Genomic DNA, 26,058 nt, shown 5'->3' on the forward strand with positions numbered 1-26,058 from the left:
GCATGGCAGGTAGCTGAGGGAGCGGGTTCCTCGTGTTGCGGAGGGGGGGGGGGGAAGGGGAAGAGGCACACGCGAGTGGCCCGAGGCAAAATTAAATCTCTAGGGGTGGGGGTACCCTACCTACCCTACCCCCGAGGAGCCCATGGGACGGTAGGGGGATGTACGGGGTAGCCCAGGGAGAAGGAAGACATCCAGTCAAGCTATCGTGGTATCATTAAAAAGGATGTCAATCGATGCGAGTAAGGCTTATCCACTTGATGTCTGTATTGACTCGTTCAAAAATGGATCTCAATGCAGGATAAAAGGTGTATCCACTTGATGTAGTCACGGCACTTACACTTTTGTATGCCTATCCACTCATTGGGTGACTTTTGATCGCCTCATTCGGACTCACGATCGAGTGACCGTCGGAAGGTTCCCGGAGTCCGGTGATCGGATCCGCTAAGTTCACACTTGACTTTCAAGTTCCCACTTGACTTTCTTGACTTTCAAGTTCCCCATGATCGATCCGATGATCCTTTCGCCGGACAGTTGATACTCCCGGAGTCCGACCCGGACTCAGTCCGACCCGGTAGAAAGGTTGGGGACTGACTCCCGGGTCACTAGGAGCTCGAAAGTTGATAGCTATGACCTAGATTCTGTTCTAGATTTGAATTGCCTGCCCTAGATTTAGCTACTAGTCAAACTCTGCGGCCCTTCCCAGCTCATGATCGTCTTTGTGCTGATGGAGAAGACTTCCATCCCGAGTATCCTGAGGCTACCAGGTGATTTCTCCCTCTCCCGTCTCCTCCCGCCCATGCTGCCTCCACCATCATGTGCACAAGACGCTCGAAGTCGCGCACCCAGGCCTTCACGCGCGTCAGCAGCCTCAGCGTCCTCCTCCTCTCCTCTCACCTCAGTGTCGAACAGCGACGAGGATCGCGCGCCCTCCACCCGCTGCCGCAGCTTCCGGAGGCTCGAGGTGCCGTTCCCTCCTCTCTCTGTGCTCCTCCCAAGCTTCACCGCCATCTCCACGTACTCCTCCTGCTCAGCAGAGCCGTCACAAGTTCTGGGGTGCAGAACATGGCTCGTTGCCTGCGTGCGCGCGAGGAGGAGGTCTAAACCCTGGGACTGCAGGAAGGAAGCGCCGCACCTCCTCGCCATGTTGCTCCCTGAACAAGAGGATCAGGAGGTTGGCAGGTTGCGCCAGGAAGAACCTGCGAGGGTGATGAGGGGAAGGCCGATCCAGAGAGCGTCGATGCCCGAGACGTGCGCGTTGTACTCCAGGGTGTCGAGGAGGATCTAGTTCGCCGAAGTCAGCGATAAGGATTAGGAGGAGGAGGAGGAGGAGGAGGAGGAGGAGGAGGAGGAGGAGGAGGAGGAGGAGGAGGAGGAGGAGGAGAAGGAGGAGGAGGAGGCGAGGCCAAAAACGAGAACAAGGAGAAGGAGGGGGAGGTGGAGAAGGAGACAGACAAGGAGGAGGGAATGAGGAAGGAGGAGAAGGAAGGGTTGGTTGAGGGAGCGAGAGACAAGAGGATGAGCAGGAATCGTACGCTGGCAGCTCGCTTGACTCGGAGATGCTCGTTGAATTCGACCTTGTCCGTCATGAGGATTCGAGAGGCATTGATGTTGCTTGCCGCTGCCTCCCTCTTCAGATGAGCCTCAGCCTCCCTTGGAAACCTTTGGAGATTGTTAGAAGCAGGAGCAGGAGCAGGAGCAGGAGCAGGAGCAGGAGCAGGAGCAGGAGCAGAATGGAGGACTACAGAGATGTAGGCTAGGAGGCGGAGAGAGGCTGGGAGAGCTTGTGCCTCACCTGAGCATCCAAAGAAGAGAGGAAGGGACCTGGCCGAGGATTTTCATCCACAAGGCGAAAGTTCCTGGCCCGAGCTTCTGCAGGTGATTGAAGTTTGCAAAGATGACCTGGAAATACAGGAGGCGGTATCAGTTGGCAAGCAACGGGGGGAAGCGAGAAGAGGAGGGGGGGGGGAGGGAGGGGGGGAGGAGGAAGCTGAGGGGGGGAGCGGAAAAGGAAGAGGGAGAACGGGAGAGGGGGAGGAGGGAGAGGAAGGGGGTGGGAAGGAGAAGCAGGAATGGGGGAGCGGCGGGGAGCGGCGAAGGGACCTGGTGCTGGTGGTGGGGGAGGTTGCGGGCAGCAGCGTCCTCAGGGGTAAAGTCTCCCTCCACCTGCTTCATCTGGCTCTGACGATGATCCGCCACCATGTACGTGCGAGGGAGGACCGCAAACTTCTCGGTGAAGCAGCTGGGGTGGTGCTCGGGAGGAGTGACGACGCGATCGGTGATGATGAAGTCGAACTGGGGAAGGCCGAGGGAGTAAGGGTACCCCAGGTAGTGCACGACCACCGGGGCCGGGCGCAGGGCCCCGATTTCAGCGTGACCCCCGTCAGTGTAGCCGTTGAGCTCCACCATGACATGCGCTTGGGCGCTGTTGACCATCTCGGCGACCATGCGCGAGTCGATGCCCTTGACCCAGTGGAACTCGTCGACGGAGTTGTGGATGGTGACAAGCGGCTCGGAGCCGTCGTTGGCCTCGAAGCTGAAGCAGAAGACCTCGAGCCGAGAGCGGTCGAGAAAGCGGAAGAGACCCTGGACGAGCTGCCCGACCGGACGAGCGTTGAAGTCGGCCGAGAGGAAGGCGATGGCGAGCTTGTCCACCCCGGCGCTCTTGTCGGGCAGCCAGGGGATGAAGTTAGCAGAGATCCTCCTGGACACCTCGAGCACGTGCGCAGCTCGCTGGCGAACTACGTTGCAGAGCTGTCGATCGCTGAGAGGATAGGCGAGAGCGAAGATGGGGCCTAGTCCCCCGGCGGTTCCCTGGTCGATCAGAGCTCGGGCCTTGCTGAAGTCTCGCTCCCAGCCCCTCCAGTCGCAGATGCGTCCGAGGAGATGGATCTGGGGTTTGAGATGAAGGCGGTGCAGAAAGTCAGAAGGCGAATAGAAGGAGGGGAAAGGACTGAGGAGGAGAATTGGAGAGAACGGGAGGCAGGGAGGAGGTGGAAGGAGGAGAGGAGGAGAGGAGGAGAGGAGGAGAGGAGGAGAGGAGGAGAGAGACGGGACAGGGAAAGAGAGGAGGAGCGAGACGGGACAGGGAAAGAGAGGAGGAACTTTCAAGTCACCAGGCTGAAGAAGGGGGTCTCGAAGTCATTATTCATCTCATAAGAAGTCCGATAGCTGACAACAGCCATAAGTGAGACTTATACTTCTGACTTGCTCGCATGCAGCAACACGTACAATCTCACGGCCTCGTCCAACCTCGTGTGGGACATCTCTATGGAAGCTCCCAGCCCGTTGTATGCCTCAACCTGTGCCAACATCTTCATCCCCCCCCAGCTCTCCCATGAGCTGCTTCACACCATCAGCACCCTGTCAACTGACTTGAGCCGTGTGATCCTACGAAAAATCTTCTCTGAGTCGCCAAACCTTGCCAACCTGATATCCCAACTTCAGAAAGAAAGGAGACGAGGTCAGCGGCAGCGCACCTGTAAAGCAGAGCTCCAAGCCCCGACAACGCCTGCTGCTGCTCCATCGACGATTTCGAGTCACCTTCTATCCGCAGGGCCGTCACCTGCCCGTATGAAAGGCACAGAAAATTCAGCAGCCCTCCAGCAGAGCTTGCGAGCTCACATAAGCGCGGAGAGCATAGTTGAGCTCGTATCGCTCGTGTGCCTGAGTCAGCAGGCGAGCAGCTCCGATCATGTTGGCGCTGCTGAGAGCCCCGAGCATGCTCTGTCGCTCACCACCGTCAGCTTGTCCCGTTGCTTTGCCACCTTCCCTCTTTCCCTTCCCTCACTGCCTCCTTTCCTCTACCCTCCCCTTCCCTCCTCTCTGCTCTGCTCTGCTCTGCTCTGCTCTGCTCTGCTCTGCTCTGCTCTGCTCTGCTCTGCTCTGCTCTGCTCTGCTCTGCTCTCCCCTCCTCTCTCGTTGCTATCTCTATGATCCCACCAGCAGCTCGACGGCCAGCAAGGGATTGTGAGTGTTTGAAACTTTCTCCATCACTAGCTGCAGAATCTCTGCCTTGTCGGAGCCGACGGAACGGGCAAACGAGTCTGTTCATGAGCGGGGAGTTACGGCCACTAGTCCTGGCAGCACAAGGCAAGAGGACCTGAAGACAACAGCTCGACTACTGAGTGCAGCTTGTCTTGGAGGACAAGCGAAGATAGATAGACCACAAGGATGTTCTTGTCTCTTAAGTTCCCTTCCATCGCATCTCGACACATCTGACAACTCAAGTGAGATGTTGTGACGTCATACCAACTCTCTCACCTGCTCTGCCTCACCATACTGCCCCACATCGAACAACGCATTGGCCAGATTCGCGTGAGACTCCAGGGAGCCGTCCAGGGCCCGCGCCTCCTCGAAGTGACGTATCGCCTCCTCGAGCTTCGCAGCGCGTCAGCGTCCAGATCGCGTCATAGCTTGTCCTCACGTGCCCAGCATCCTTCAAGACCAGCCCCAAGTTGTTGAGGATCATTCCCCTACCGTAGGCATTCGCCTGGTATCGCAAACTTATCAAGGAACGGCATGCAAGGCAAGCAGGAGGCATACGGCTGTGCTGTCAAGGCCCTCCTGGAAGATCCGCACTGCCTGCTCCCTGGCAAGGGAAGGAGAGTCATGACGGAGGATGGAGGGGACACAACACCCCACGACCGCTTCCTCTGTCGCATGTACGACAGTCCGATGTTGTTAAAGGGGATCGGGGAATCCGGACGGGCTTCACTGGCACCTGAGTGTTCCTTCATCGCGCTTGCCCGCCATCTCCCTCATCTCACGTTCGAACATCTCGATCGCATCCTCTTCCAGCCCCTGCGCCGCAAGGATGTTCCCCAGCTTCAGCGCTGCCAACCCCAACGCCCTGGCACCAACATCCCCATCAGTCACGATAACGAGCGTCCAAGGGTCTGCTCTACGGGTCTATGGCGAGCGCCTTCCGCAGCGCATTTTGTCCTTCCTCGCTGTAGCCGGCATCGGCGTATACAGCGCCCAAGCTCTCCCAGCACTCTCCTGGCAAATGGCAGGTTACGAAGAGCGGAAACAAGCAGGCACGCGGGACCTGAAGACGGGAACTTAGCCACAGCATCTAGAAGGCAGGAGAGCGCAAGTTGTGTTTTCCCCTGGGACAAGAGGTTGTTCGACCGCTTGCTGTTGGAGCAAACATCAACCGTCCTGCATGAGAGCAATACCATGGTCACATGAACTCGACGGGGCTCTTGGAAGACTTGCAGCCAGCCATGGACTTCTTCTTGCCCTCGGAGACAGAAGCAACAAGGCTGGAAGGAGAGTCAGAGGACAGCAAGGTCTTGCTCTACCCTCCTCCTCCTCACCATGCCGTGATCAGCCATAGCGCCGCCGCAGTTCGCATCCCCCCGTCACGGCATGGGACACGATCCCGGGTGATGTTGAAAGCAAGCCCGCCTCCGAGTCAACGAGCGAAAGTGCCCGATTGATGGGAGGATGGGAGGGAGCGGGAGCGGAGGAAGGGGGGGCGGGAGGGGGAGAGGGGGAGAGGAGTCGATCAGTGGACCAGTGACAGCAGGTAGCTATAGCAGAAGGAACAGTGCGGTGAGAGCTGCTAAACTAAGATTGGGGCAATACTGAGGATGAAACGCTTTCGATCGATTCGAAAGTCACTGGCACGATATTTGAAGTAGTGCAGTTGAAAGATGATGATGCCGTGGTTTAGTGAGATCATTGATAGGATCTGAAGGATGTCGAAGGCCGTAGACGACAGGAGACTGATGAACACTTGGCAGCCAGGGCTGCGATGTTTGATAACTGACCTTCCAAGTTGGCAAGTTCGTGAATACTTGCATGCAATGGGCGATGCAAGTGAGAGATCTAGATCTCATTTTTAATATTACAGATGTGATAATGAATAACAGGGCGGATCTAGTCCAACTCTCCCTGCGACTTGCTGGGACTAGTGTCCTACCATTTCTCGGATCACCGATTTGATCTCCGTGAGAGCCTTCAAGGGGGTGTGCGCATGCTTGAGGAAACATGCTTGAAGCTGGGCGATCGACAGGGCGCCAGAGGGAACAGCTTCAACGAACTCTGCCACCTCCTCCTCGCTGATGTCTGTGTAGAAACTTCGTAGGTATGCCGACACCATCTCCTTAGTGCACAAGTGAAACTCGACCATCAGGTCGACACGCCCAGGGCGAACAAGAGCAGGATCTAGCCTCTCAAGATGATTGGTCGTCATGAAGACTAGTCGACCTTCCTGCGCCACAACCCCATCCAGCGCGTTGAGCAGTCCCGAGAAGGTCAGCCCTCCCGCCACGTCCTCGGAGTTCCTCTGCCGGAAAGCTGCGTCAATGTCTTCCAGCAGGAGGATGCACCTGGAAGCAGAGCCGTTGAGAGTCTCGATGAAGCTCTGATCGGTCAGCTTGGGGCCGGAGAGGTGGACCACGTAGATGGGCAACTCCAAGGCGCCTGAAGCACAACAGCATGAGAAAACAAAAAGCACTCTTCCCCAAGACATCCCTACCTGCCAGAGCAGAGACAAGGCTTGTCTTGCCGGTCCCAGGAGGGCCGTGGAGCAGATATCCCCGACGCCAAGGAATCCCTCTGGACGCGTACCATTGCTCAGCCTCCAAGAATCTCTTGCAATCGTCCAGGACGGCTCCGGAGCGGTCCAGGGGCCAAGTCAAGACTGTGCTCAGGGGACGAGACATCCTGGAGGAGGTGAGATTCCAGTAGGAGTACTCGTCAGCAACGTAGATCCTTGTTCTTGAGTTCTTCTTTGTCTCATAGGCTTCCCTTGCTTCCTCAAGAAGATCCAGCAAGAACTGCTTTGAACCTCCAAGGACGTACAACCGCATGTTCGATGATTCGGCAAGGGAGCGATGGTTGGCTTTCGGCTTGCTCGACCTCGTGATAAGAATCCATCTGTTCTTATGCTTCAAGATGATCCATCCTGTCGGCAACAAGATGTGGTCCTGCTGTTGTTTGTCTGTCTCAGAGCGCAGTAGCCCTAAGCTACGAAACGAGGAGAACACAGAGACGTTCCTAGTGTTGGCGGAGGACGGATGTTCTGAAACCCAGTTGCTCATCCAGATCAATGTCTCATCGCAGCTGAGAAATTCGATGGTGAAGACAAACCGTCGTCTGACGATGTCGCAGCATGTGTCGAATCCCGAATTTCCGAAGCTCGCAAGCATTCCAGCGAGGAATACTACGATTGCACCAGCAAAGTACTGATAGCCGAAGGACAGCGGATCTGAGACTTCGCAGCGAGCGTTTGCATCGGTGTTTCCTTGGAACCCATTGGAGAAGAGCACATGGTGTTGGAACATGATTCCTCCCAATCAATTCCTTGAGCCAGAGGGGTGCGCAAGCTGAGAGGGCGAAGGCTGGTATCTAGCGATGGAGCTAGAAGCCAGCCTTCTACAGACTCGTGTACTTCCCTCTCTCTCCTTGCTACTCTCTTTCTTGTTACTCTTACACTTGTTGTCTTGTTTCAGTCCTATCTCTCGGTCACTTTCTCCGACTACCAACGCACCACAAACGAATTTATAATGCCAGGACCCTACCCCACCCCATCTCCTTTTCATAGAAAACCACCGGTTATCGACGTGTTTGCGTGCCCTCATTCAGCTCACCGTCAGTTAGTATTGACAGTATTAGTGGCCCAACCGTTGAACCCGCTGCCAGTAGTACCCAGTAAAAACCCACTAATTGGACAGTAAAATGGACAGCCTGTCACGGTGGCCTTAAGGCTACTCTGTCACCCGAGGGCCTCCACCGTCGGCACGCCGTGACACTGAGTGACCGACGGCGTGGCCGCCCGCGGCCCGGCGGGAGTCGGGCTCAGGCTCCGACTTTTAGCCTTCAAGCTTACCCGGTCCTGGCAGCCAAGCCTGAATCATGGCGTTGAATCATCCTGCATTGAATCCGGGCAGCGCGGCTGCTACTACACACGGTAATAAACTGGGCCCTAAAACTTAATAATAAACCCTACTAGGAAATAACCCACCCTACTAGGCTCAGAGTTTGCACCCTCCTGAAATTCAGCGACGTTGGTGCCAAGCCGAGGTTCAACGAGCATGCGACTTACTAAATCATCCCTTCGACTTGCTCCAGATTCCGCGGCGGGTCTTCGGTCGGGCCCACAGCGACATGCGGCGCGGGTAAGCTGGGGGGGACCGTCCGGGACTCGGCCCGGGAACTTGATTGCAGGATTGGGTTTGGAGTCTCGGAGTGTCGACGGTCTCTCCTGATTGTCCTCGTACTGATCTTTAACTTAACTTTGAGTAAAGAAAAACTTAACTAACTTGGTGACGGGGGGGGCCTATTGCCGATCGGACCGGCTGAGTCGCATTTTAGTAGGAAATTGTGACCTCTCCTCACCTTGGACTACTACCCCCACCGATAACCTTGCCCCCCAACATCATTCAAGGGGTGGGGTACGTTGAATACTCGATTTGGTTGTACATTGAAATTATTTCAATAGTATCATTTTTCAAATGTTCTCGATATATATTCAAAAATGCCTCGAAGTTTTTGTGCGCCTCAAGGAACCGCGCAAGGGATGGAGGGGTGGGGGTATCGAGGTAATCAAAACCATGTTACGGGGTACACTACCCATGTGAGAAAACAGGGTGGATTTCACATTAAATTGAGGGGTACTTGACAAATATATGGGGTAGTGGTGAGCAGGGTAGGGTACAGCTTAAAAATGTTGTAGCCAAGTAGACACACCGGTGGTTGAGGTAGCACAGAGATCATGGGGTAGCTGGTTGAATACACGTGGGTGGGGTGTATTATGAGGGGTGGGTACATTATTAAATTATGGGGGTGGGGTACTTATTGGTGTTGAAGAGTGGGATAAGGGTGACCAAGGTACTTAGAAAACAGGGGTGATGCCAAGACTTCAGTGGGGTGGGGTGATGTGCCAATGTCAGCTGAGGGGGTGGGGTGCATTCACTGTTGGGTCCAGAGGATCAGGGTGCCAGGTGACAGTGGATGGGGGGAGGGGGGGTGGGCCTCGCGGATATTTTCAATGCAGGAAGCAAGGAGTGGAAGGTGGTGGTGGGAGGGAAAACTGGAGAGCAATGGCGGGAAGCGAGCGAAACCATGGGGAAGGACATGCAAAAGATTTAGAAGAGCAGTGGATAAGTTGTTCATCGAATCCACCTTGAAGAGATGCGGGGAGAAAAGCAGGTTGCGGTAACATGTCTTCAAAGGGACCAACGCGAAGGGTAGACGGTGATTTAGGATATTCTTTTCCCCGCGAGAAAGTATAACCTTCATCAGTAAGATGTAACAATACTGTTTGAAAATGGGGAAGAGAGTGCATTTGAGTGATCTTTGTTTTGTTCTGCTGTAGCGAGTCCTCGGAAGCAAGTTGTGGAGTTGCGTACTGTAACCTGTGGTCAAGTTTGCCTTGCTGTCCCTGCGAACGGTCTCTCCTTTGATGTTTGCGGATGTTCTGGACTTAAAAGAGTTGAACTTTCTTGATGCGCTCGAAAGATGAAGTGCTCAAATGATTCTATGACTGTACTTTGACAAGTCCTGAAACTAGTTTTCTACTCCATGACAGTGTATTGACAAGTCTTCTAATAAGTTTTCAACAGGTTGAACTGGAGGGTGTGATGATTCTGTTGAAAGCAACCCGTCGGATTTGATTTGTGTTTGGGTGGAACTGCTGTTCCTCCTGACTGATAGCAGAACCTCCATTCACAGGTTGGAACAGCTTTGCCGTAAAGAGCATTGGCAGGCATGGAATCCGAGACTCCTTTGCTGCAGCGTGAGGAGCTTGTCAGTGCCCTGCAGCGCGATGGGCTCTGTCTGAGACATGCAAGAGAGAACTTCAAGGCAGATGAGGAGCTGGTCATGTTTGCGGTGTCTCAGAACGGCAATGCCTTAAAATTTGCATCCGAGGAACTCAAGAAGTCCAAGGCGATAGTGACGGCTGCTGCATTGCAACACGGCCCTTCGATGCAGTACGCTTCGAAAGATCTTATCGAGGACAGGGACTTTGTTTTGGAGCTGTGTGCCAAGGTCTGCTTGCCTTTGAGGTCAAGGCTGTTGTTGGTGACATGTCGTAGGGAGCGAGCTGCCTGTCGGGGTTGGATGAGAAGATGAAGAAAGATAAGGAGGTGGTGCTTGCGTGTATGAGTGCGAACGGATTCCAGCTGGACAACGCAGATCCAAGTCTCCAGAAAGACAAGGAGGTTGTTTTGAGAGCTGTGAAATCACATGGCAAGGCCCTTCGATTTGCGTCAGAGGAGTTGTTGAAGGACAAGGAAGTCGTCATGGCTGCTGTAAGTGAGAACGGAGACGCTCTTAAGTTTGCGAGCTCCGAGTTGAAGAACGATCGCGACGTTGTGCTGTGTGCTGTGAAGCAATCAGGGGACTCGCTCAAGCACAGCTCAGAAGAGATGCGGAAGGATAGAGAGGTTGTGCTGGAAGCTGTGAAGAAGAGCGGGAGAGCCCTTTCGCTGGCGCCGGCTTTCAGCGACGACAAGGAGATTGTTACAATCGCAGTTCAAGCGAATGCCAAGGCGTTGAAGTTTGCCTCGAAGGACATGAAGAAGGAGAAGGACGTTGTGTACTCAGCACTGAAGTCAGAATGCTCGGCTGGCGAGGGGCTAAAGTTTGCTGACCCTGAGCTGCAAGCGGACAAGCAGCTGGTGATGGAAGCAGTGAGGGCCGATGGAGATGCGCTTCAGTTTGCGAACGCATTGTTGAGAGGAGACAAGGATGTCGTGACAGAAGCAGTCTCAACTCGACCAGAGGCGCTGGAGTATGCGACTGACAGCCTGAAGATTGACAAGGATGTGGTCATTATGGCTGTGAAGAAGGCAGGAGACGTCCTGAAAGTGCTGCCCTCAGAGGCACAGGATAAGGAAGTGGTACTAGAAGGTAACCTCCCCTTTGATGTCGTCACTTGATGATTTTGATTTCTTACCTGATTCCTTCTTCTCTCCCCATGTCATTTGCAAATGTTGTGATGCAAAGCTGAACATTCCTTTTTTTTGCCACCCAATCATTTGCCACACTGTGAAAAATAGCACTCAAGACATCTGGTGATGCTATCAAGTATGTCACGGAAGATTTGATCGCAGACAGAGAAGTCATAAAGCAAGCGATCATCTCAGGAGGGGAAAAGCTGCTGGGCGCTATGGTCGATAGCGTGGAAACACAGCAGATAATCGCAGAAGTGATCGAGGAAGTTGAGGTGAGTTGACGCCATTGGAAGAGGAGGGCTCACTGGCTAACTGAGTAACCTGAGTTAACCTGACCTGAACTGAGATGACCTAACCTGACTGCTAACTTGTTGATGGAACCTGTTGTGTTGCCTCGGGACCACTTCAGGCGCAACATGAACGAAATTTCTCACCTTTGACTTCAGAGACCTGCTACGAATAGTAGCGGCGAAACAAGTTGTTTAAATCCAAATGATGAAACGGTATACAAGTTGATAAGGAGATAGTTGGTGTCTTGCCTGCGCGTCGAGGACGACGAAGGCATCAATGTCGATGACTTGACATGACATGACGTTGCTGGAGATGAGATGAGATGAGATGAGATGAGATGAATTTTGCTGTGCCCTAGAAGCTCTATCGCAGGCTGATGTTTTGTGCACGGTCATGCATCTAGTATGCAGCTCTGCACGCGGCGGGTTGAAACTCTGGGACTGACTTGGTTTCTCAGGCGGAGAGGAGGTGCGAAGATGAGAGCGGAGGGGAGCAGGGAGATTCGAAGAGAAGGAAGGTGGAGTGAAGCAGGAGCAGATTCGCGTTAGCGTTGAAACCGTTTTTTCAAATTTTGATTGACATAGAGAGGACATGAATAACGTGAATGAGCACAACTCCCAGCTTTCAGTCCCTATGAGGGAGAAGTTTCGATACGAATGACTATCGCCTGTACTATTATCAGTCTGGCAACACAGCAGCCCGCGTCACCCCTCTCGTCTTACTTTGCCATCCGACAAGTTGATCTTCGGTTCTCCTCCTTCCTTCCTGCTTCTCACGTCACCCCTGCCCTCCCCAGTCTTCATGTCTTACCTCGCGCTGTTCGGTCGGTTCTCCTTGTCGTAGTACGCCTGTCAAAACTTCAACGGCTCCACTGGTCAAACAGCTAGTCTCACCCCAGCTGCAGTCGGCGAAGCAGATTTCTTGCCCAGCTGCAACAGGCTGTCATGTTAAGGGTCCAGTCGAGGCTCTGGACCTGCTCGCGGAAGGAGGAAAGCCAGGCGCCATGGCGGTTGAACTTCTCCCTCGCCATCTCCCGCTGCAGCGCCATGCGCATCATCTGCGGGCGGATCAGGCGCCCTCCCTCCCCGCCCTCATGCTCCACCTGCCCCTGCATGAGGGCGAGACGCTGATCCTCCCATGAGCTGTAGGTTCCCGCTCCGTACGCCACGCGCTGGGAGCGGGCATAGGAGGGAAGGTACCTGAGAAGCTGATCAGATCTTGACAGGCGGTGAGAGGAGACAATAGAAGGGGAGAGGAGAGGAGGGGAGAGGAGGGCAGGGGAGAGCAGAGGAGAGGGGAGGGAGAGCAGAGGAGAGCAGAGGGAGGGAGACGAGAAGGAGAGGAAAAACCTGAGGGTTCGTGGGTTTCTTGCTAGATCTCCGTATCTGCTCTCATCCAAGGCCATCATATCATCGAGCTCCTCCATCCTGCTCAAAGGTTGTCAACAAGAAGGACAGCAGCTGCTCCTTCTCCTCCACCTCTTGAGGTCACGAGGGCGTGCGGGGTAGAAGATCTTCTGCACGGGTGCAGAGTACTTGGACGCAGCCTTTCGGTGCCGGGCCCGTCGTTGCAACTGCGTCAACATCAGTGACGTCATCAAGTCTCCTTCCGCCCCGCCTCCCCCTCACCTCATGTACAGCCGAGAAAGCTTCTGCCAGGTCAGAGTGGACGCGGTTGATGGTGGCGCAGGAGGAGGCAGTGCTGATGGACGAAGTCTCCGTGGTGTCGCTCAAGTCCCCAGCCACATCCGACAAGCCGAAGCTGTCACCCGACAGCTCGTGGCCCACACTTGGCTCGCCGTCGTTGCCCTTGATCATCGACTTGAGGACCTTCTCGGCTGTCTTGACCCGAGCTGCGTCCTCGTTGAGCGAGAGCGCTTGCTGGTTGATGGCTGCCTTGACCTCCCTGAGGAACGCGAGCTTGAACGAGTACTCAGCTGAGTTCCGCTGCCTCTCCAGCGCTTTCCTCTCCTTCTTGTACGCCTCACGGCTCGACATTAGAGACGCCAGGCGCTTCTGGATGTCTGCCTTCATCTCCTTCACAAGCTTACGGACCTTCTCATGCTCCTCGGGGATCGAGACTCTCATGTTGCTGGAGGATCGGTGAGCTCGCTTGCCCTCCCCGGCCTCTTGCTCGTTGGACGCTTTCTTCCTCTTCGCCTCCTCCACGAGGTTCTCCTCCTCTCGCAGCTGCTTCTGCAGGTCTGCCAGATGGCTCAGCCTCCTCTGGTACTCCTCCTCCATCGCCTTCAGCTCCTTCTGCCGCTGCTGCTGCCCAGCATCGTCCCACCTCTCCTTCTCTTCCTGCTTGAAGATCTTCCATGGGACAGACACATGCTTCCGCGGGAGAGGCTGGATGATCTCGATCTCTTCCACCGCCTTCGCCGTACTGCATGAAGTCTTCAGCTTCGATCGGGGATTGTCCTTGCAGCGAATCAGCTCCTGCGCCACGTCCATGGGGCTTCGCTTGTCGCTGCCGGAAGGATCGGGGAGGATGTTCAGCAAGGCAAGCACGCTCCCTCTCTCCATCCCACACCACTCGAACCGCGTGTCGGAGGCGTCAACGGCCACAGCAAAGTCCGCCCGCAGCGCCGCGGCGAACGTGCCTTCTGACATCTCGACATGGTCGTAGTCGACGTTCAGAGTGCACCGAATGCCGACAGCGGGATGGAGGGAAGGAGGTGGAGGCTGAGAATTTTTGCGGCTCTCCTCCTCTCTGATCTCTTGCTCCAGCCTCTCCACTGTCCTCGTCTTCCTCTCCTCAAGAGCAAGGATCTTCTGCTCTGTCTCCCTCTCGAGACTGCGGAGCTCCGCTTCCAGCTCGGAGCTTCTCTTTCTCAGCGCTTCTTCCTTGTTCTTCTGCAGAATCTCTTGCTCCCTCGCGAGCTCCTCCTGTATCTTTCTCTGGATCTCTGTCCTCTTGGACTCCAAGTGCTGCATCTCGTCTTCCTCCAACCTTGCAATCTGTTGCTCGAATTCTGACTTCTTCCGCTTCAAATTTTCCTGGTACTCCTTCTCCTGTGAGCTGATCGCGTTCAGATATTCCGTTTCCTTCTCTTTCATCATGTTGGACATTTTCAAGGCATCGAAGTTCTCCTTGGCGAGATCTTCAAGCTCCTTAGCAAGGCTTGCTTCTGTAGCTTGCTTCTTGCTTCTCATCTTCTCTTCTTCCGACCTGCGAATCATCCTTCACATCTGAGGTTGAACATCGATTCAACTTCACCTCTTGAAACTCTCGAATTCAACCTCGAGAGATCTGACGAACTCATTCAACTTCTGCTGATGACCCTCACGGATGACCTTTCCTTCTCTTCCGTTTCCTTCACCGACTTCTCCCTCAGTTCCTTCTCCAACAGATCTCGCTTCGTCTGGAGCTCTGCCTGAAGTTTTTGTTTGACTTGCTCTTCTTCCTTCTCTGCCTCTTTCTTCAGCTCATTCCTTCGTTTCTCCATGTTCTCTTGGTGATCTTTCTCGAGCATTTTCAGCTCATTTTCTTTCCGTTCATCCGCTAATTTCTTGGCCTCCTGCAGTTCTCGCTCTTGGGTAGCCTTGAACTCACTGAGTGCCTTGGAGTGCGCTTCTCTCGCAACTTCCAACTCAACCTCCAACTCCTTCATCTTCTTTGATTTCTCCTTCTCCAGCTCAGCCGACAAGTTCGAGATCTGCTCTTCAACGGCTGTATCGCGAGCAGCGAGGGACTTGTCGAGGGCTTGGTTATGCTCTTTCTCGAGCAACTCTCGTTTCCTCGAGGCTTCTTCGCTGAGCTCCATCTTCATCTTCTCCTCATTCCTCGTTATCTCATCCATCATTTGCTTTCGTTTCTCGTCCAGCTCGGCAAGTTTCCTGTCTCTCTCGGCAACGACTGCACTGAGCTTCTCCTGCGCTGCCTGAATCTCTTTCTCCACATCGGAGACTTGGGAGTCCACTGACTTGAGCTTCTCAACCTCTTCCAAGTGCTTTTTCTGCATGTTACTCAACGACTCAGTGCTATCTCTGTACTCATCGTCCAGTTTCTGATTGATCTCCCTCCGTGCTCTCTCAACCTCTTCGGCGATCTCCTTCTCTCGAGATGCCTTGAGGTTGTCAATCTCTTCCATTCTTCGCTTTCTTTCCCCCGCAAGGCTCTCCTCCATCTCTTTCTGCTTCATCTCAGCGTTGCTCTGAATGTCAGCCATCGATTGCGCTCTTCTCGCTTCCAGCTCTTCGTTCAGTTTCTTCACCTCGGCCGCTTCTTTCTCCTTCATGTCGCGCTCTTGCTTCTCCCTCTCCTCTTGAATTCGTTGCCTCATCTTCTGCTCCGCATCTTGCATGTTGGTAGTGCTCTCTTCCTTGATCTTGTTCAGCTTCTCCTCTAAGATGTTCTTCTGTTGTTTCTCAAACTGTTGAATTTCAGTGTCCCGCCTTTTGGCATAGTCTGACTGCAGTTGGCTCAACTTCTGCTGCAGCTCAGCCTCATGCCTCTGCTTTTCTTCGTTCAGGCGTTTCTCCATCTCAGCCTTGAGCTGGGTCTTCATTGCTTCCTCCTCCTCCTTCATGAATTTCTGGTACTCATCGTGTGTTGCGGCAGAGAATGTCGTGTCATGTGCAGCAGCAGCTGAGCTCTGCTTCAAGTTCTTCAGGTCCTTCAGTGACTGAACTGGTTTGTCGCCCAAGTCTGCAGAAGGACGAAGAGAGTCTTTCTTGAGGGGACCAAGACCTGACATCGGCTCTGCCGAGAAACTCGATTTTTCATTCCAGAACGGGTCACTCTTGGATTTCTTTGAGTCTCCGTCCTTTTTCTTCTGTTTCTTATCCTTCTCCTTCTTGACCTTGGCCTCTTCCTTCTGCCAAACTAGACAGTCACATTTCTTTCCAACAGCGATTCAAGTAATCTGCATGAATTCGATGAAGAATCGCACCTCGATCAGCCTGTCCTTCTCGTCCTTGAAGAGATTCCTGTAGTACTCATCGCAAGGATGGTCCCATACGCTCTCACCGGTCGCAAAGTTGAAGTAGTAGATCTACCATCGCGATTCATCAGCTTCACCTCATCCCAAAACTCTCTCGTCAACCTCGTCATCCCCGGTTTTGCATGGTTTCCAATTCTCGGGCAGGGGAGCTTTGAGACCTTCCCTGGCGATCCAGAAGAGAGCCTTGTCTTCATCAGGATCCATACCGAGCCATTTAGCATATCTGAACTGAAGTCAACAAGACAAAGAAACCACATCGAAACAAGTGGCATACTCGAGAATTTCATCCTCCGTAGGCTCGTAGTCTTCCGGGAGCTCCTCTTCAAGAACAACGCTCTCTGTGGTTTGAGCATGGCTGTCGCTGTCATACTGTCCGTCGAACATCAGATCCTCTTGAATCATCTGCGCAGATCGCTCAAGGGCCCCCATCAGGCCTTGGTTGCCAAATCTGGATAATCACAAGGTTATCGACTGATACTCGCATGGTGCAAGCGCTGGCTTACCTGCTCATTGTGGGATGCTGGTGTATGCAATTAACCTACAGTTGCATTATCTGAATGTCAAGGTCAGGGTTCGAAGGCGATGCTGCGGTTGATAATTGGTACGATCATCGACTAATACAAACGGAATGAATTCATGCATATCGTTTCATAAACCAAGAATCTTCGGTAATCACAACATCACTCATTTTCTCCGAGATGTCGATGGCAAAATTTCTTGCAATTTTCACTCTCTTGTTCTCTCGATGCACAAATGCTGAGCAACCTTTCAAACAGGACCCTTTCATACTCCAGAATGTGTGTTTCTCTCAAACTGTCATCCTACTATCCAATCACTCCTCGTCCTCGTCCATGTCCTCATCCTGGTCCTCCTTCTCCTCCCTCCTCTGGTCCTCGTCCTTCGTCCTCCTCGTCCTCATTATTATCTTCATCCCTTCAATCGCAACTGCTCCCCCATATTTTCAAACTTTGTGGACGTTGCACTACCCCCTCCACCCCCATTTTCATTTTCCTACCCCTTCTTTCTAGATAAAATGCCCCTAAAAGACAGATCACTTTTTCCCCATCCATTACCCCCACCCCCAAATTGGAAGCATTTTACAGATTTTTTCTTGTTTTTTATTTCTTTTTAAATCTTTTTTTGCCTTTGGCGGGAGGCCACAAACTAGCCCCGCCAAAAATGCTGCGAGAGTGATAAGTCGCCGCCATGCCAAAGTTCATCCCCGTCAGACCAGTAGCACTTGAACAGCAAGTTCATCAGCACCCTCTCCATCATACTGCTGAGACTGACTTAGCATCCTCCAAGTTTCTTGGCCCCAAGAAGACTTTTGTACCGCTCTTGCCAAGGGCTTTCGATCGATCGAGTCGAGAATTTGTCAAAAACAGTCAAAGAGTCGAATCTTTGACAAACAAGAAGGCAGCAGATATCAAAGAAATTCAAAACTTTGAATCTCTAACAAATAAGAAGGTACCAGAACTTAACCATCAAAGATCAGATGAAAGTCCTGAGCTTCACAAATTTCAAAACAATACTCTCCAAACCAACATCAATTTTTCCGAGCAAAAGAAGAACTCTGGGCAGTTGAAGATTCCAACATTGGACCATCCAGCAAAACTCCAAGGCCATGAGCATTCTCGGGATGATGACACTTCAGAGCCAAAGGTGACAGTCTTGAAAATGCGGTTTTGATTGTCACCAGGCTCTACAGGACCGATACAGTATCCCAAACTTTTCGCTGGGTTCTTCGCCAAGAAGCTCTCAATCTGAATCTGATGATGATAGCAATACTTGTCTACCTAAAACCAACTTTTTGGGTGTCATGAAAATTGATGCTGTTGGATGTCGGTATTACAAAACTGCTGCAATGCAAGCAGAGCCTGGACAAACTCTCGACCTGGTAAACTGTTTACAATGTTTGGATAATGCACCTATATGAGACGTTCAAACAGTTGCGAGAGTCCATGAATCGATACGATCCTCTTGCCATCAGGTGAATGGAATCGTGACCGGTATGGCAGCTAACAAACTTCATCAAAAATGCCTTAGGATTCAAAGTAACATCGGTCAAATCGGTCACATCCCAAGGAAGATGTCTTGCTTTCTTAGCCCCTTGATCGACGCCAACATGTTGATGCTAAGGTGAGCAAATGCTTTGAGACTAAGCTTTCCATTCATGATTGTGAGATGCAAGGGGCAAAGTTTCCGATTCTCACATCGGAGGTCACATAGAAAGGACGATCCCTATAGAAGTAGAAGTTCATATTTACCCTAGCTCGGAAGGCCCGGTCCAGATGGAAGCTGCATCCAAATTGGAGCAACTCAAGTCGTTTTTGACGAGCTCAGATAAGTCGAAGGATGGAGAAAAGCCAGCAGCCAGCTCCACAGCTAAGCGGCAAGCAACTATCCATGAAGTCCTAGGTATGATCCGAGAGAAAGAAGTGGGGAACTTACTTCACATGTACTTGCAAAGGAGCACATGGGAAAAAGGCTAAAGCAGACAAGGCACAAATTGCTTACATAGAATGCCAAGGTGTAGATAAGATTTCTCTCTCGGCAACTGGCATTGAGTGGCAGAAATTCATGGATAAAGGAGGTCTTTCTCAATCATTGCTTAATGTTCTTACCTCATTGTGAATTGTTTTAGCTCAAATGGACGTGGGTTGGATTAATGACGATTGGTTTCAAATGATGCGACCCATCAACATGCCTTTGCTAGAAGCCTTTCAGTCAAACGTGAATGCTTTATTGGACGACGGACACAATGACACTCTTGAGCAATTTCGTGAATTCATATTTGAGTCACAGATGTTCTGGGATATCGAGAGAAGTGAAATTGAAAGCGTTCAAGAAAAGCACGTTCAAGACAAGCTTACTAAATATCTTTCGAATTTCATTCATGACCTGCAGGAAAAAAGCACGAGCCAGAGAGTGATTGAAATGGTCACTTTAGAAAGATCGAGGAAAGTGTCAGGAATGAAGTTTGTACATCTTCCCACCTTTGCTAAGGATACTGAGGAGGAATTGTGCGACATCGATTGGCTCTTGCCGGCAATTGAATCTATGTATTGAATTCACTTCTTCTTCTTCATAGAAGGTTCCCATTCCATAGTCTCCTGGTACAATCTCGTAAACTCCGAATCTTCTTCCTGACCCTGGCACGAAAGTCATCGCACATCTGGAGTGAGATTTCGGAACCACCTCTTCAAAGATCGGATAGGTTTCATGGTATTCTCTAAAGTAATCTCGAAAGCCCTCTTTCATGTAATTTTCGAACCAAGACATATTTCTTGGCAATTCAATATCCACATCTGAAAAACCGCATTCACATCAGCCGGAAACTCAGCACAACCTCATTCTACCCTTGCCGAAGGGTCGATATTGCCGGTTCATTACCCTCTCTCTCTCTTCAACAAGCTTGTTGAATTCATCGTCTTGTTTCTTTACCTCGTCCCAAAACGAGCGTTTATACATTTTCTAATCAGACAAACAAACTCACAAGATATAATCGAACAGGGCATGCATGGATTTCTTACCACAGTTTGAAGGTATTTGAGATTCTCAGCATTGCTTTGATAGTCCATGATGTGTTGTACATGCATGTTGTTGTAACCCACTGTCATCATGGCACAATCGAAGCATTCGCACAACGGCATTCCCATCGCCTTGCGCAGTAGCATGGAAGTCTCACATTGAAACCGTCGCTCGGCGAAGTTGAGCGCGGTGTCATTCTGGATACTACGTATCCAGGGGTCCGCTCCCAACTGCAGCAGCTTCGCACAAGTGTAATTGTACCCTTGGAAAGCAGCCTCGTGCAGAGGGGTCCTGCCATGATCGCAAACTGCATTGATGTGCCCGCCGAACCTCACAAGCGATTCACAGTTGAGGACCTGTCCGCTGTTGGCAGCGAAGTGAAGGGGGGAAACCTTGTAGAACGTGCTTGCATTCACATCTGCTCCATTCATAAGGAGATACTCGAGGATGTCTTGCCGATCTACCATGCTGGCAAAGTGGATCGGCTGGGAACCACCAGTCTCATCGTCGACATAATTTACATTCGCTCCTGCCTGCAGCAATGTCGCAATGCACGTAAGATTCGTGCCATTCCTGCACGCGGCAATCAAGAGCTTTCCCAGCTTATTCGGGTCTTTGGCTGAAAGCCTCGCAACCTCCATGATGTTCACCCCAGGGTTCGGATTTTGTCGGAACTTCCTCATTCGAGGAATCCTCTCTTTCTCCTGCTCCATGATGTACCACTCGAACTCTTCCATGTCAGGGCAAGCTTCAGCTTCGTCTCGTCGTTCTCCTCATTCTCCCAGACGAACCTTCCGTTTCGCCACAGCATCGCCGGCTTCCGCTCCACATTCCCATTGATGTACCACCACACTCCATCGGGGTGTTGGTCTTCAGTGTGGATCGGCGCCCTTTTGGCATGATAAAAAGCGCTCCCTACCTCCCCGACTTCTGGATTTGCCTTCGCCTCTGCTGCTCTCTCCAGCGCCATCTTCTTCAGATGGTTCCAAGAGAAGTCCACGTTCTTCCACGTTCCTACAACACCTGCGACTTTCGTCTGAAAGATAGTTTCCAGGTACGGGTCCTCAAAGATGAGCTTGTCGTAGTCCTTCAGCATCTCCTTCGTTAGCCACTCAGACTCTAACGCATCCCAAAGTGCAAAGTTCTCCTCCATCGTCATGGACGGGTCTATTCTCAACCTCGTCTTTCCGTCCCTTGGCCCAAACAAGGAGTCTGCTGCCGTTGCATACGACTTGGCCAGCCCTTCAGGAACAGGGGCCCTCGGTCCAAGTCGGTATAGAGTCTTGATCAGCCGAGGACCCTCGGTGTTGTTGAAGTCCCAGAACATCTTGGGTTGTACTTTCCTCTCTAGGATAGTTCCCGCTTCCTTTGCCACCTTCAACGCTTCTATCATCCGTGGCGTGCATGGTATCTGACAGGCGTTGTGAACAGCCTTCCTGAGGGAGCCATAGTGTGCCCGTTCGATCGCGATCCGGATCTGCATGACACAGGTTGTCTCGTTGTCAAAAGTTCCGTCGTACTTGATGCCCAACACGTCCAACATCGTTCCAGGTTTCAGACCGTCCGGGTCTTCCCGGAGGTAGGCGAAGAATTCATCCGGGTTCATCAGTTCGATCCGCTTCTTCGGGATCTCGACCATGCAAGCCAGTCGATACTCCCTTGACATCTGGTCGAACGATGAGGAGGAGGGGTCGGAGTCGGAGGCCTCCTCCGACTCTTCTCCTCGTCTCACGTCTTCCTGAGTTATGTACTCATCTTCCCCTCCTCTGAGCCGCAGACACCTGATCGCACCTCTCATCTTTGTGCGCTGCTGTGCATCATCGCGCAAGGCAGGAAGGAGTTGGCCAGAACTCATCCTGGCGTCGCTGCACTTCAACGTCTCAGCGAGAAGAACGCTCGCACAAAGCAAGAACAGTCGTATCCCCATCTCCAACGAGACTGCCCGAGGGGGGGTCACGAGGACGAAGGACGAGAGGTCTGAGGAGTCAGTCTGCTCGTCCTCTAAGCAGCATGAGCTCGTGCTTCTCGATTTCCCTCTCCTGCGTCATCTTGCAACCTGGACATTGCACTCGTCCCACTGGTCGTATTCCTTTGCCCACATCCCCGCCCAGGACCTTTGAGACTCCGACAAGCAGCAGGACCGTACAAGCAGCCTCGGAGTCTCTGGCAGCCCGGCCGGGTCTCAGTCTCCCGGGCCGGCATGAGTCCTTAGGGCCCTCTTGCCCGGAGCCAGTTCTACTTGAGGTCATGAAAGCTGATATAGAACTTTATTCTACTTGAGGTCATGAAAGCTGATATAGAACTTTATTCTACTTGAGGTAATGAAAGCTGATATAGAACTTTATTCTACTTGAAGCAGGTCATGAGAGTTTATGGCCTTGTTTCAACATCCTCACAGTGAATTTCTATGTTGCAGATTCTGATTGCCCTGAACCTGTCTTTTCATCATGGATGGCTGCAACCATGATGCCATAAAGTTTTTCGACCTCATCTGGACTGAATGAAGGGATCTGAATGATCTCAACCATGTCTTCCAGGCCTTTGCGTTTGATATGCCAAGATAGACGAGCAACAAACACATTCAACTCCTCTTGCACACGCTGAACTCGCTCTTTATCTGTATGCAGCTCGGTATCGTCCAGAGCATTCCAAACGAGGATTCCGATAGGAGTGGGTAGATCAAAGTATCCATCTCTTGTCGATCCCTCGAACAATTCTAGGTGCGAAGGGTCCATGATGATGGTTCGAGCTGGAAGATACCTGTAATTCCCCAGATCTCCCGACGCCTGTAGAGTGGAATCGATGGCAAAATTTCTCTTCTTCAGTTCCATGGCAAATTGTGCTACCTCGCTAAGACTGCGGTTTGCGCAAGATGAATCAACGTTGAGCTTTCGAGGTACAAACACTGTCAGTCTGGGAGTTTCCAGTTGGCAGTTGAAAATTTCTTTCTGAGCCCGTTTGACTTCCAGAGGGATAGGGTTGGGTAAGCGGGATTGATAATCCTTCAGCATTTGCGAGACAAATGCAACAAAGTTGTAGAAATACCCATCAGCCAGCCCCATCGCGGTGGATCGCTCTAGCTCGGCGATCCGTTTCTCGAGCTTTGGAACTTCATCTTCAGGGTTGGGCACGAAAAAAAGAGCTCGATACATCCAGTAGACAATCCCAGCCTCGAAAAGAGGATTCCCGAACTGCCCTGGCCAGTCTTCGACGTACGGCCATGAGAGGCCGAGGCCTGCGCCAATGAAGGCATACAGCAAGAGGTTCTCGGCCCGGAGCAAAATCTCCAGCTGAAAGCCGTGGGTAACGAGATCTTGGACCAGCTTGACCAAGGGCAGGAAGCTGTGTTGAATAGAATAGAGCCGAAGATACAAGTGGGGTCGGCCTGACTTTCTGGGTTGTTCAGGAAGATCAGGACAGAGCCAAGGGAAACAGTAAGAACCAGGAAGGCATACTCGACCAGAAGCTTGGGATTCTGCTGCAGCAAGGACAGTTGGGGTCTTACGGATGGAAACGACACCCGGACGTAATCTTCTTCATCTTGGAGGATTTCTGGGATCCAGAAGGCGTTTGCATTCGAAGGAGTGACTTGCTGGGGCTTCAGCAATCGTCCAAACAGCGAAAGGAATTGATACATCATGTCAACAGCCTGTTGGGTTCGGTCTCTCCCTCTCCCTCCTTCTGTCCGATACTCCGAGGACCCCCTCCCCACCTGACTTCTTCGCAACCTTTTCACCTTGACAGTAGCATTCCGGAAAAAAAAGAAAGCGAACAGTCGCAATTCATGCTGCGCCGGCACTGGGCATGTCTTAAATCAACCACCACATGATACTGCCCGGCTAGTTCCGAGGGTCTCAGGCTGGTCTGTAGTAACTTTGAGTCACTAGTCACCTCAAACATACGAAGCCTCTTCGATTCAACGCGTCACGGGCCGATCCCGCCACTGACCCGCCGGGCTGAGCCGGGACCCTATAACCGTGGCAGCCCTGGCAGTATCATGAGTCGAACAGGATCTTTAACTTAACTTTCAGTAAAGAGATTGTGAACCCATGATACTCACATTGTTAAAGAGAGGTTTGTCCGAGGCTCGTACAGTTCAAAGTTTAGTTTAACTTCACTTTATATAAAAGCAAAAGCACAGAGGAGACAGTTGAACTTGAAACTTGCCGCGATCGCACGATGAGCTGCCCCGAGTGCAGCACGGCCGGGCCACCGCCCGGCGTGCCGCGCTCCGACTCACGGTGACGGCGCAACTTCCGGGATCAGAGCACTGACGCAGCCTTCGTCAGTGATGGCAGTTTCAGCGGGTTCTTGACTAACGGATGACTTTTTTTTGCCACTCCAGCGCAGATTTCGGGTGGGTAGTCGATTCGCACTACCCGGCATTGCTCAAGGATGTGAAGGTAAGGGACGGGGTACTTTTTGACCCCCTACCCCGCTTGTGACAAAAATTTACAATTGACCCGAACGCCGAGGATGGCCAGCGGTAGTAGGGGCATGTATGGCGGAAACAGCAGCATGCTGGGAGGAGGAGGAGGAGCTGGAGGAGCTGGAGGAGCTGGAAATGCAGCAGGGTATGGTGGAGGAGGGAGCCTTGGTGGAGGACTCGGAGGTGGAGGACTTGGTGGTGCGGGTACGTACGGTGGCACATCGTCAGGTATGCTGGGAGGCTACGGCAATCGCAGCGGCGGGGGGCTTGGAGGAGCAGGGCAAAGGACATCTTATGACGACTCGCAAGTTTCGTATGGAAGGAATCAACTCGGAGCAGATTGGCGCGTGCAGCTTGCCGAATATGCGTCGTCAAGGTTGAAAGACGAAGAGGTACCAGCAGAAGTCATGGCATCGACCAAGTCTGACGACAACTTTCTTGCAGATGATGCGCAGCCAGGCCGATCTGAGAGCCGTAAATAGATGACGCCTCTCTGATCTTGACTGATTGCGATCTCAGGCGAAGGCGGAGATTGAGAGGCTGAACAATGCGCTAAGGCAGTCCCAGGCCAGGGCCTCGGAGGACGTCAGGAGAGAGCAGGAGAGGCTGGGCGCTGCTTTGAGGCAGACAGAGTCAAGTGCTGAACACCAGCTCCGAACCTTAAGAGACGCTGTGAAGAGAAGGTGCGCCCATTCTTGCCGCACGCCCCCCCCCTTCCTCCACTAACAATGGCTGTTGTGCTTCAGGGACGAGGAATACAGGAGGATGTGGGCTGAGGCCATGCAGCGAAGAGACGACGAGTACCGAAGGATGTGGTCGGACGAGAAGATCAGAATCCAGCAAGTCGTCGACGAGTACCGCCGTCGGACGGACCAGGATGTTGCTAGGCTGCAGGAGGTCTGTTGTATCCTGCCGAGGGTGGTTCTGACCAGCTGCTGTGGGGAGCAGGTGGTGGATGAGTTCCGCAGGAGATGCACGGAGGAGGGCAACCTCCTGAAGCAGATGCTCGAACGCAGCGACGCAGCTGCGAGCCTGACCACCGCACCCCTTCCCAACGGCATGACCAACCTCCCTGGTGAGTTTGGAGGTGCGACGGTGGGCCCGTCTGAACGGAGGGCATACAGGGATGCCCCACATGAACATGAACTATCCCAACTATGACGGTCTTGCCCGCCCACTTGCAGCGAGTTAGCTGAGATGTTTGTTGTGATGGCAGGTTATGGAACAACTTCGGTGCTCAAGAACAGCACTGCCATCTAAAAATGGACACATTCCTCCATTGCCGCAGCTTACCTTCAAGACAAAATGGCCTTCCGTTGAAGAGTTTATCTCTTGACTTTTGACATTGAAGTAACAAGTAAGATCTTCTCGATCCTCGTCTGTTTACACTGGTCAATAAAGGGAACCTCCCCTAAGCTTCCTCCTCTTGAGACAGACTTCCAGGCTCCCGGGATTCAGCTCTCGGTACCCGATGTTGTTCACATCCAAGAACTCTATGACCTGGCAGGAGCAGTCATCTCAAGGCAACATAGGAAGAAGGGAGTGGAAACATTCGGTTTGATCTTGGGACGTCCGCCTTTGGAATGATTTCCAACTCCCACCACAATCTGTGTTCAGTCAGCCTCGATCGAGTGAATGCAATGAGAGCACTTCGGCGGTGACAACTTCATTCGGCTCACGAGGAGCAATGTCACGCAGGAATTTCTTCAGCCTTGTCGTCAGACGGAGCAGGAACATCAAAGGAAGTCCACCTCCAGTTCCTCCAAAGCTTCCTCCACGTACAACTGATGCAAGTCCAACTTTCTGTGCAGAACGTGTGAAGGAAGGAGAGAGCATTGGCATCGAACCTGTTTTCTCGGCTCTTGGCATTGTTCTGCTGGAAGAGATTACCCCTTGCTGCTTGTGAAAGCATGTTTGAAAGCTCACAACCACGCAGACCATGCTAGGGACCG

The 26,058-nt window shown here is 52.5% G+C and overlaps 7 protein-coding genes across 7 annotated transcripts; 3 read left to right on the forward strand and 4 right to left on the reverse strand.

The window, feature by feature from the left end:
* Nucleotides 1-704: 704 nt before the first annotated feature.
* Nucleotides 705-5,356, reverse strand: GUITHDRAFT_107237 (hypothetical protein; the record flags this gene model as incomplete). The annotated part of the gene is made up of 22 exons (XM_005833804.1): nt 705-848; nt 895-1,151; nt 1,197-1,281; nt 1,575-1,659; nt 1,793-1,899; nt 2,101-2,889; nt 3,114-3,168; nt 3,229-3,299; nt 3,351-3,426; nt 3,477-3,562; nt 3,622-3,723; nt 3,994-4,043; nt 4,100-4,214; nt 4,261-4,377; nt 4,424-4,489; nt 4,543-4,588; nt 4,645-4,720; nt 4,767-4,849; nt 4,905-4,998; nt 5,048-5,136; nt 5,187-5,264; nt 5,319-5,356. 22 exons carry the CDS (start codon nt 5,354-5,356, stop codon nt 705-707), a joined length of 2,709 nt encoding a protein of 902 aa, XP_005833861.1.
* A 476-nt stretch (nt 5,357-5,832) lies between these two features.
* On the reverse strand, nt 5,833-7,483 carry GUITHDRAFT_86537 (hypothetical protein). The gene is made up of 2 exons (XM_005833805.1): nt 6,485-7,483; nt 5,833-6,429 (listed from the first exon to the last, which is right to left on the reverse strand). The coding sequence occupies exons 1-2, from the start codon at nt 7,290-7,292 to the stop codon at nt 5,915-5,917; spliced, it is 1,323 nt and encodes a 440-aa protein (XP_005833862.1). The 5' UTR covers nt 7,293-7,483; the 3' UTR covers nt 5,833-5,914.
* Nucleotides 7,484-9,677: 2,194 nt separating this feature from the next.
* Nucleotides 9,678-11,227, forward strand: GUITHDRAFT_162834 (hypothetical protein; the record flags this gene model as incomplete). The annotated part of the gene is made up of 4 exons (XM_005833806.1): nt 9,678-9,999; nt 10,047-10,863; nt 11,013-11,179; nt 11,201-11,227. The coding sequence occupies exons 1-4, from the start codon at nt 9,718-9,720 to the stop codon at nt 11,225-11,227; spliced, it is 1,293 nt and encodes a 430-aa protein (XP_005833863.1). The 5' UTR covers nt 9,678-9,717.
* A 4,832-nt stretch (nt 11,228-16,059) lies between these two features.
* Nucleotides 16,060-16,530, reverse strand: GUITHDRAFT_70094 (hypothetical protein; the record flags this gene model as incomplete). The annotated part of the gene is made up of 3 exons (XM_005833807.1): nt 16,060-16,197; nt 16,249-16,369; nt 16,421-16,530. The coding sequence occupies 3 exons, from the start codon at nt 16,528-16,530 to the stop codon at nt 16,060-16,062; spliced, it is 369 nt and encodes a 122-aa protein (XP_005833864.1).
* Nucleotides 16,531-18,010: 1,480 nt separating this feature from the next.
* Nucleotides 18,011-19,215, forward strand: GUITHDRAFT_107241 (hypothetical protein; the record flags this gene model as incomplete). The annotated part of the gene is made up of 6 exons (XM_005833808.1): nt 18,011-18,043; nt 18,096-18,136; nt 18,193-18,285; nt 18,338-18,564; nt 18,617-18,739; nt 18,791-19,215. 6 exons carry the CDS (start codon nt 18,011-18,013, stop codon nt 19,213-19,215), a joined length of 942 nt encoding a protein of 313 aa, XP_005833865.1.
* Nucleotides 19,216-19,814: 599 nt separating this feature from the next.
* On the reverse strand, nt 19,815-20,219 carry GUITHDRAFT_41660 (hypothetical protein; the record flags this gene model as incomplete). Its single annotated transcript, XM_005833809.1, has 1 exon — nt 19,815-20,219. A coding segment is annotated over one exon (405 nt), but the record flags the coding sequence as incomplete, so codon positions are not given.
* Nucleotides 20,220-24,178: 3,959 nt separating this feature from the next.
* On the forward strand, nt 24,179-25,366 carry GUITHDRAFT_137879 (hypothetical protein; the record flags this gene model as incomplete). The annotated part of the gene is made up of 6 exons (XM_005833810.1): nt 24,179-24,334; nt 24,460-24,498; nt 24,626-24,789; nt 24,853-25,003; nt 25,055-25,181; nt 25,323-25,366. The coding sequence occupies 6 exons, from the start codon at nt 24,179-24,181 to the stop codon at nt 25,364-25,366; spliced, it is 681 nt and encodes a 226-aa protein (XP_005833867.1).
* Between the last annotated feature and the right edge of the window lie 692 nt (nt 25,367-26,058).

This window comes from Guillardia theta (assembly GCF_000315625.1).
Source record: "Guillardia theta CCMP2712 unplaced genomic scaffold GUITHscaffold_28, whole genome shotgun sequence".
Taxonomy (NCBI): Eukaryota; class Cryptophyceae; order Pyrenomonadales; family Geminigeraceae; genus Guillardia; species Guillardia theta.

Coding starts and splice junctions, on each gene's coding strand:
- GUITHDRAFT_86537 (XM_005833805.1), bottom strand. CDS start 7,292: ATGTTCCAACACCATGTGCTCTTCTCCAATGGGTTCCAAGGAAACACC. Junction 6,430..6,484: donor CCTTGTCTCTGCTCTGGCAG/GTAGGGATGTCT, acceptor GTTGTGCTTCAG/GCGCCTTGGAGTTGCCCATC.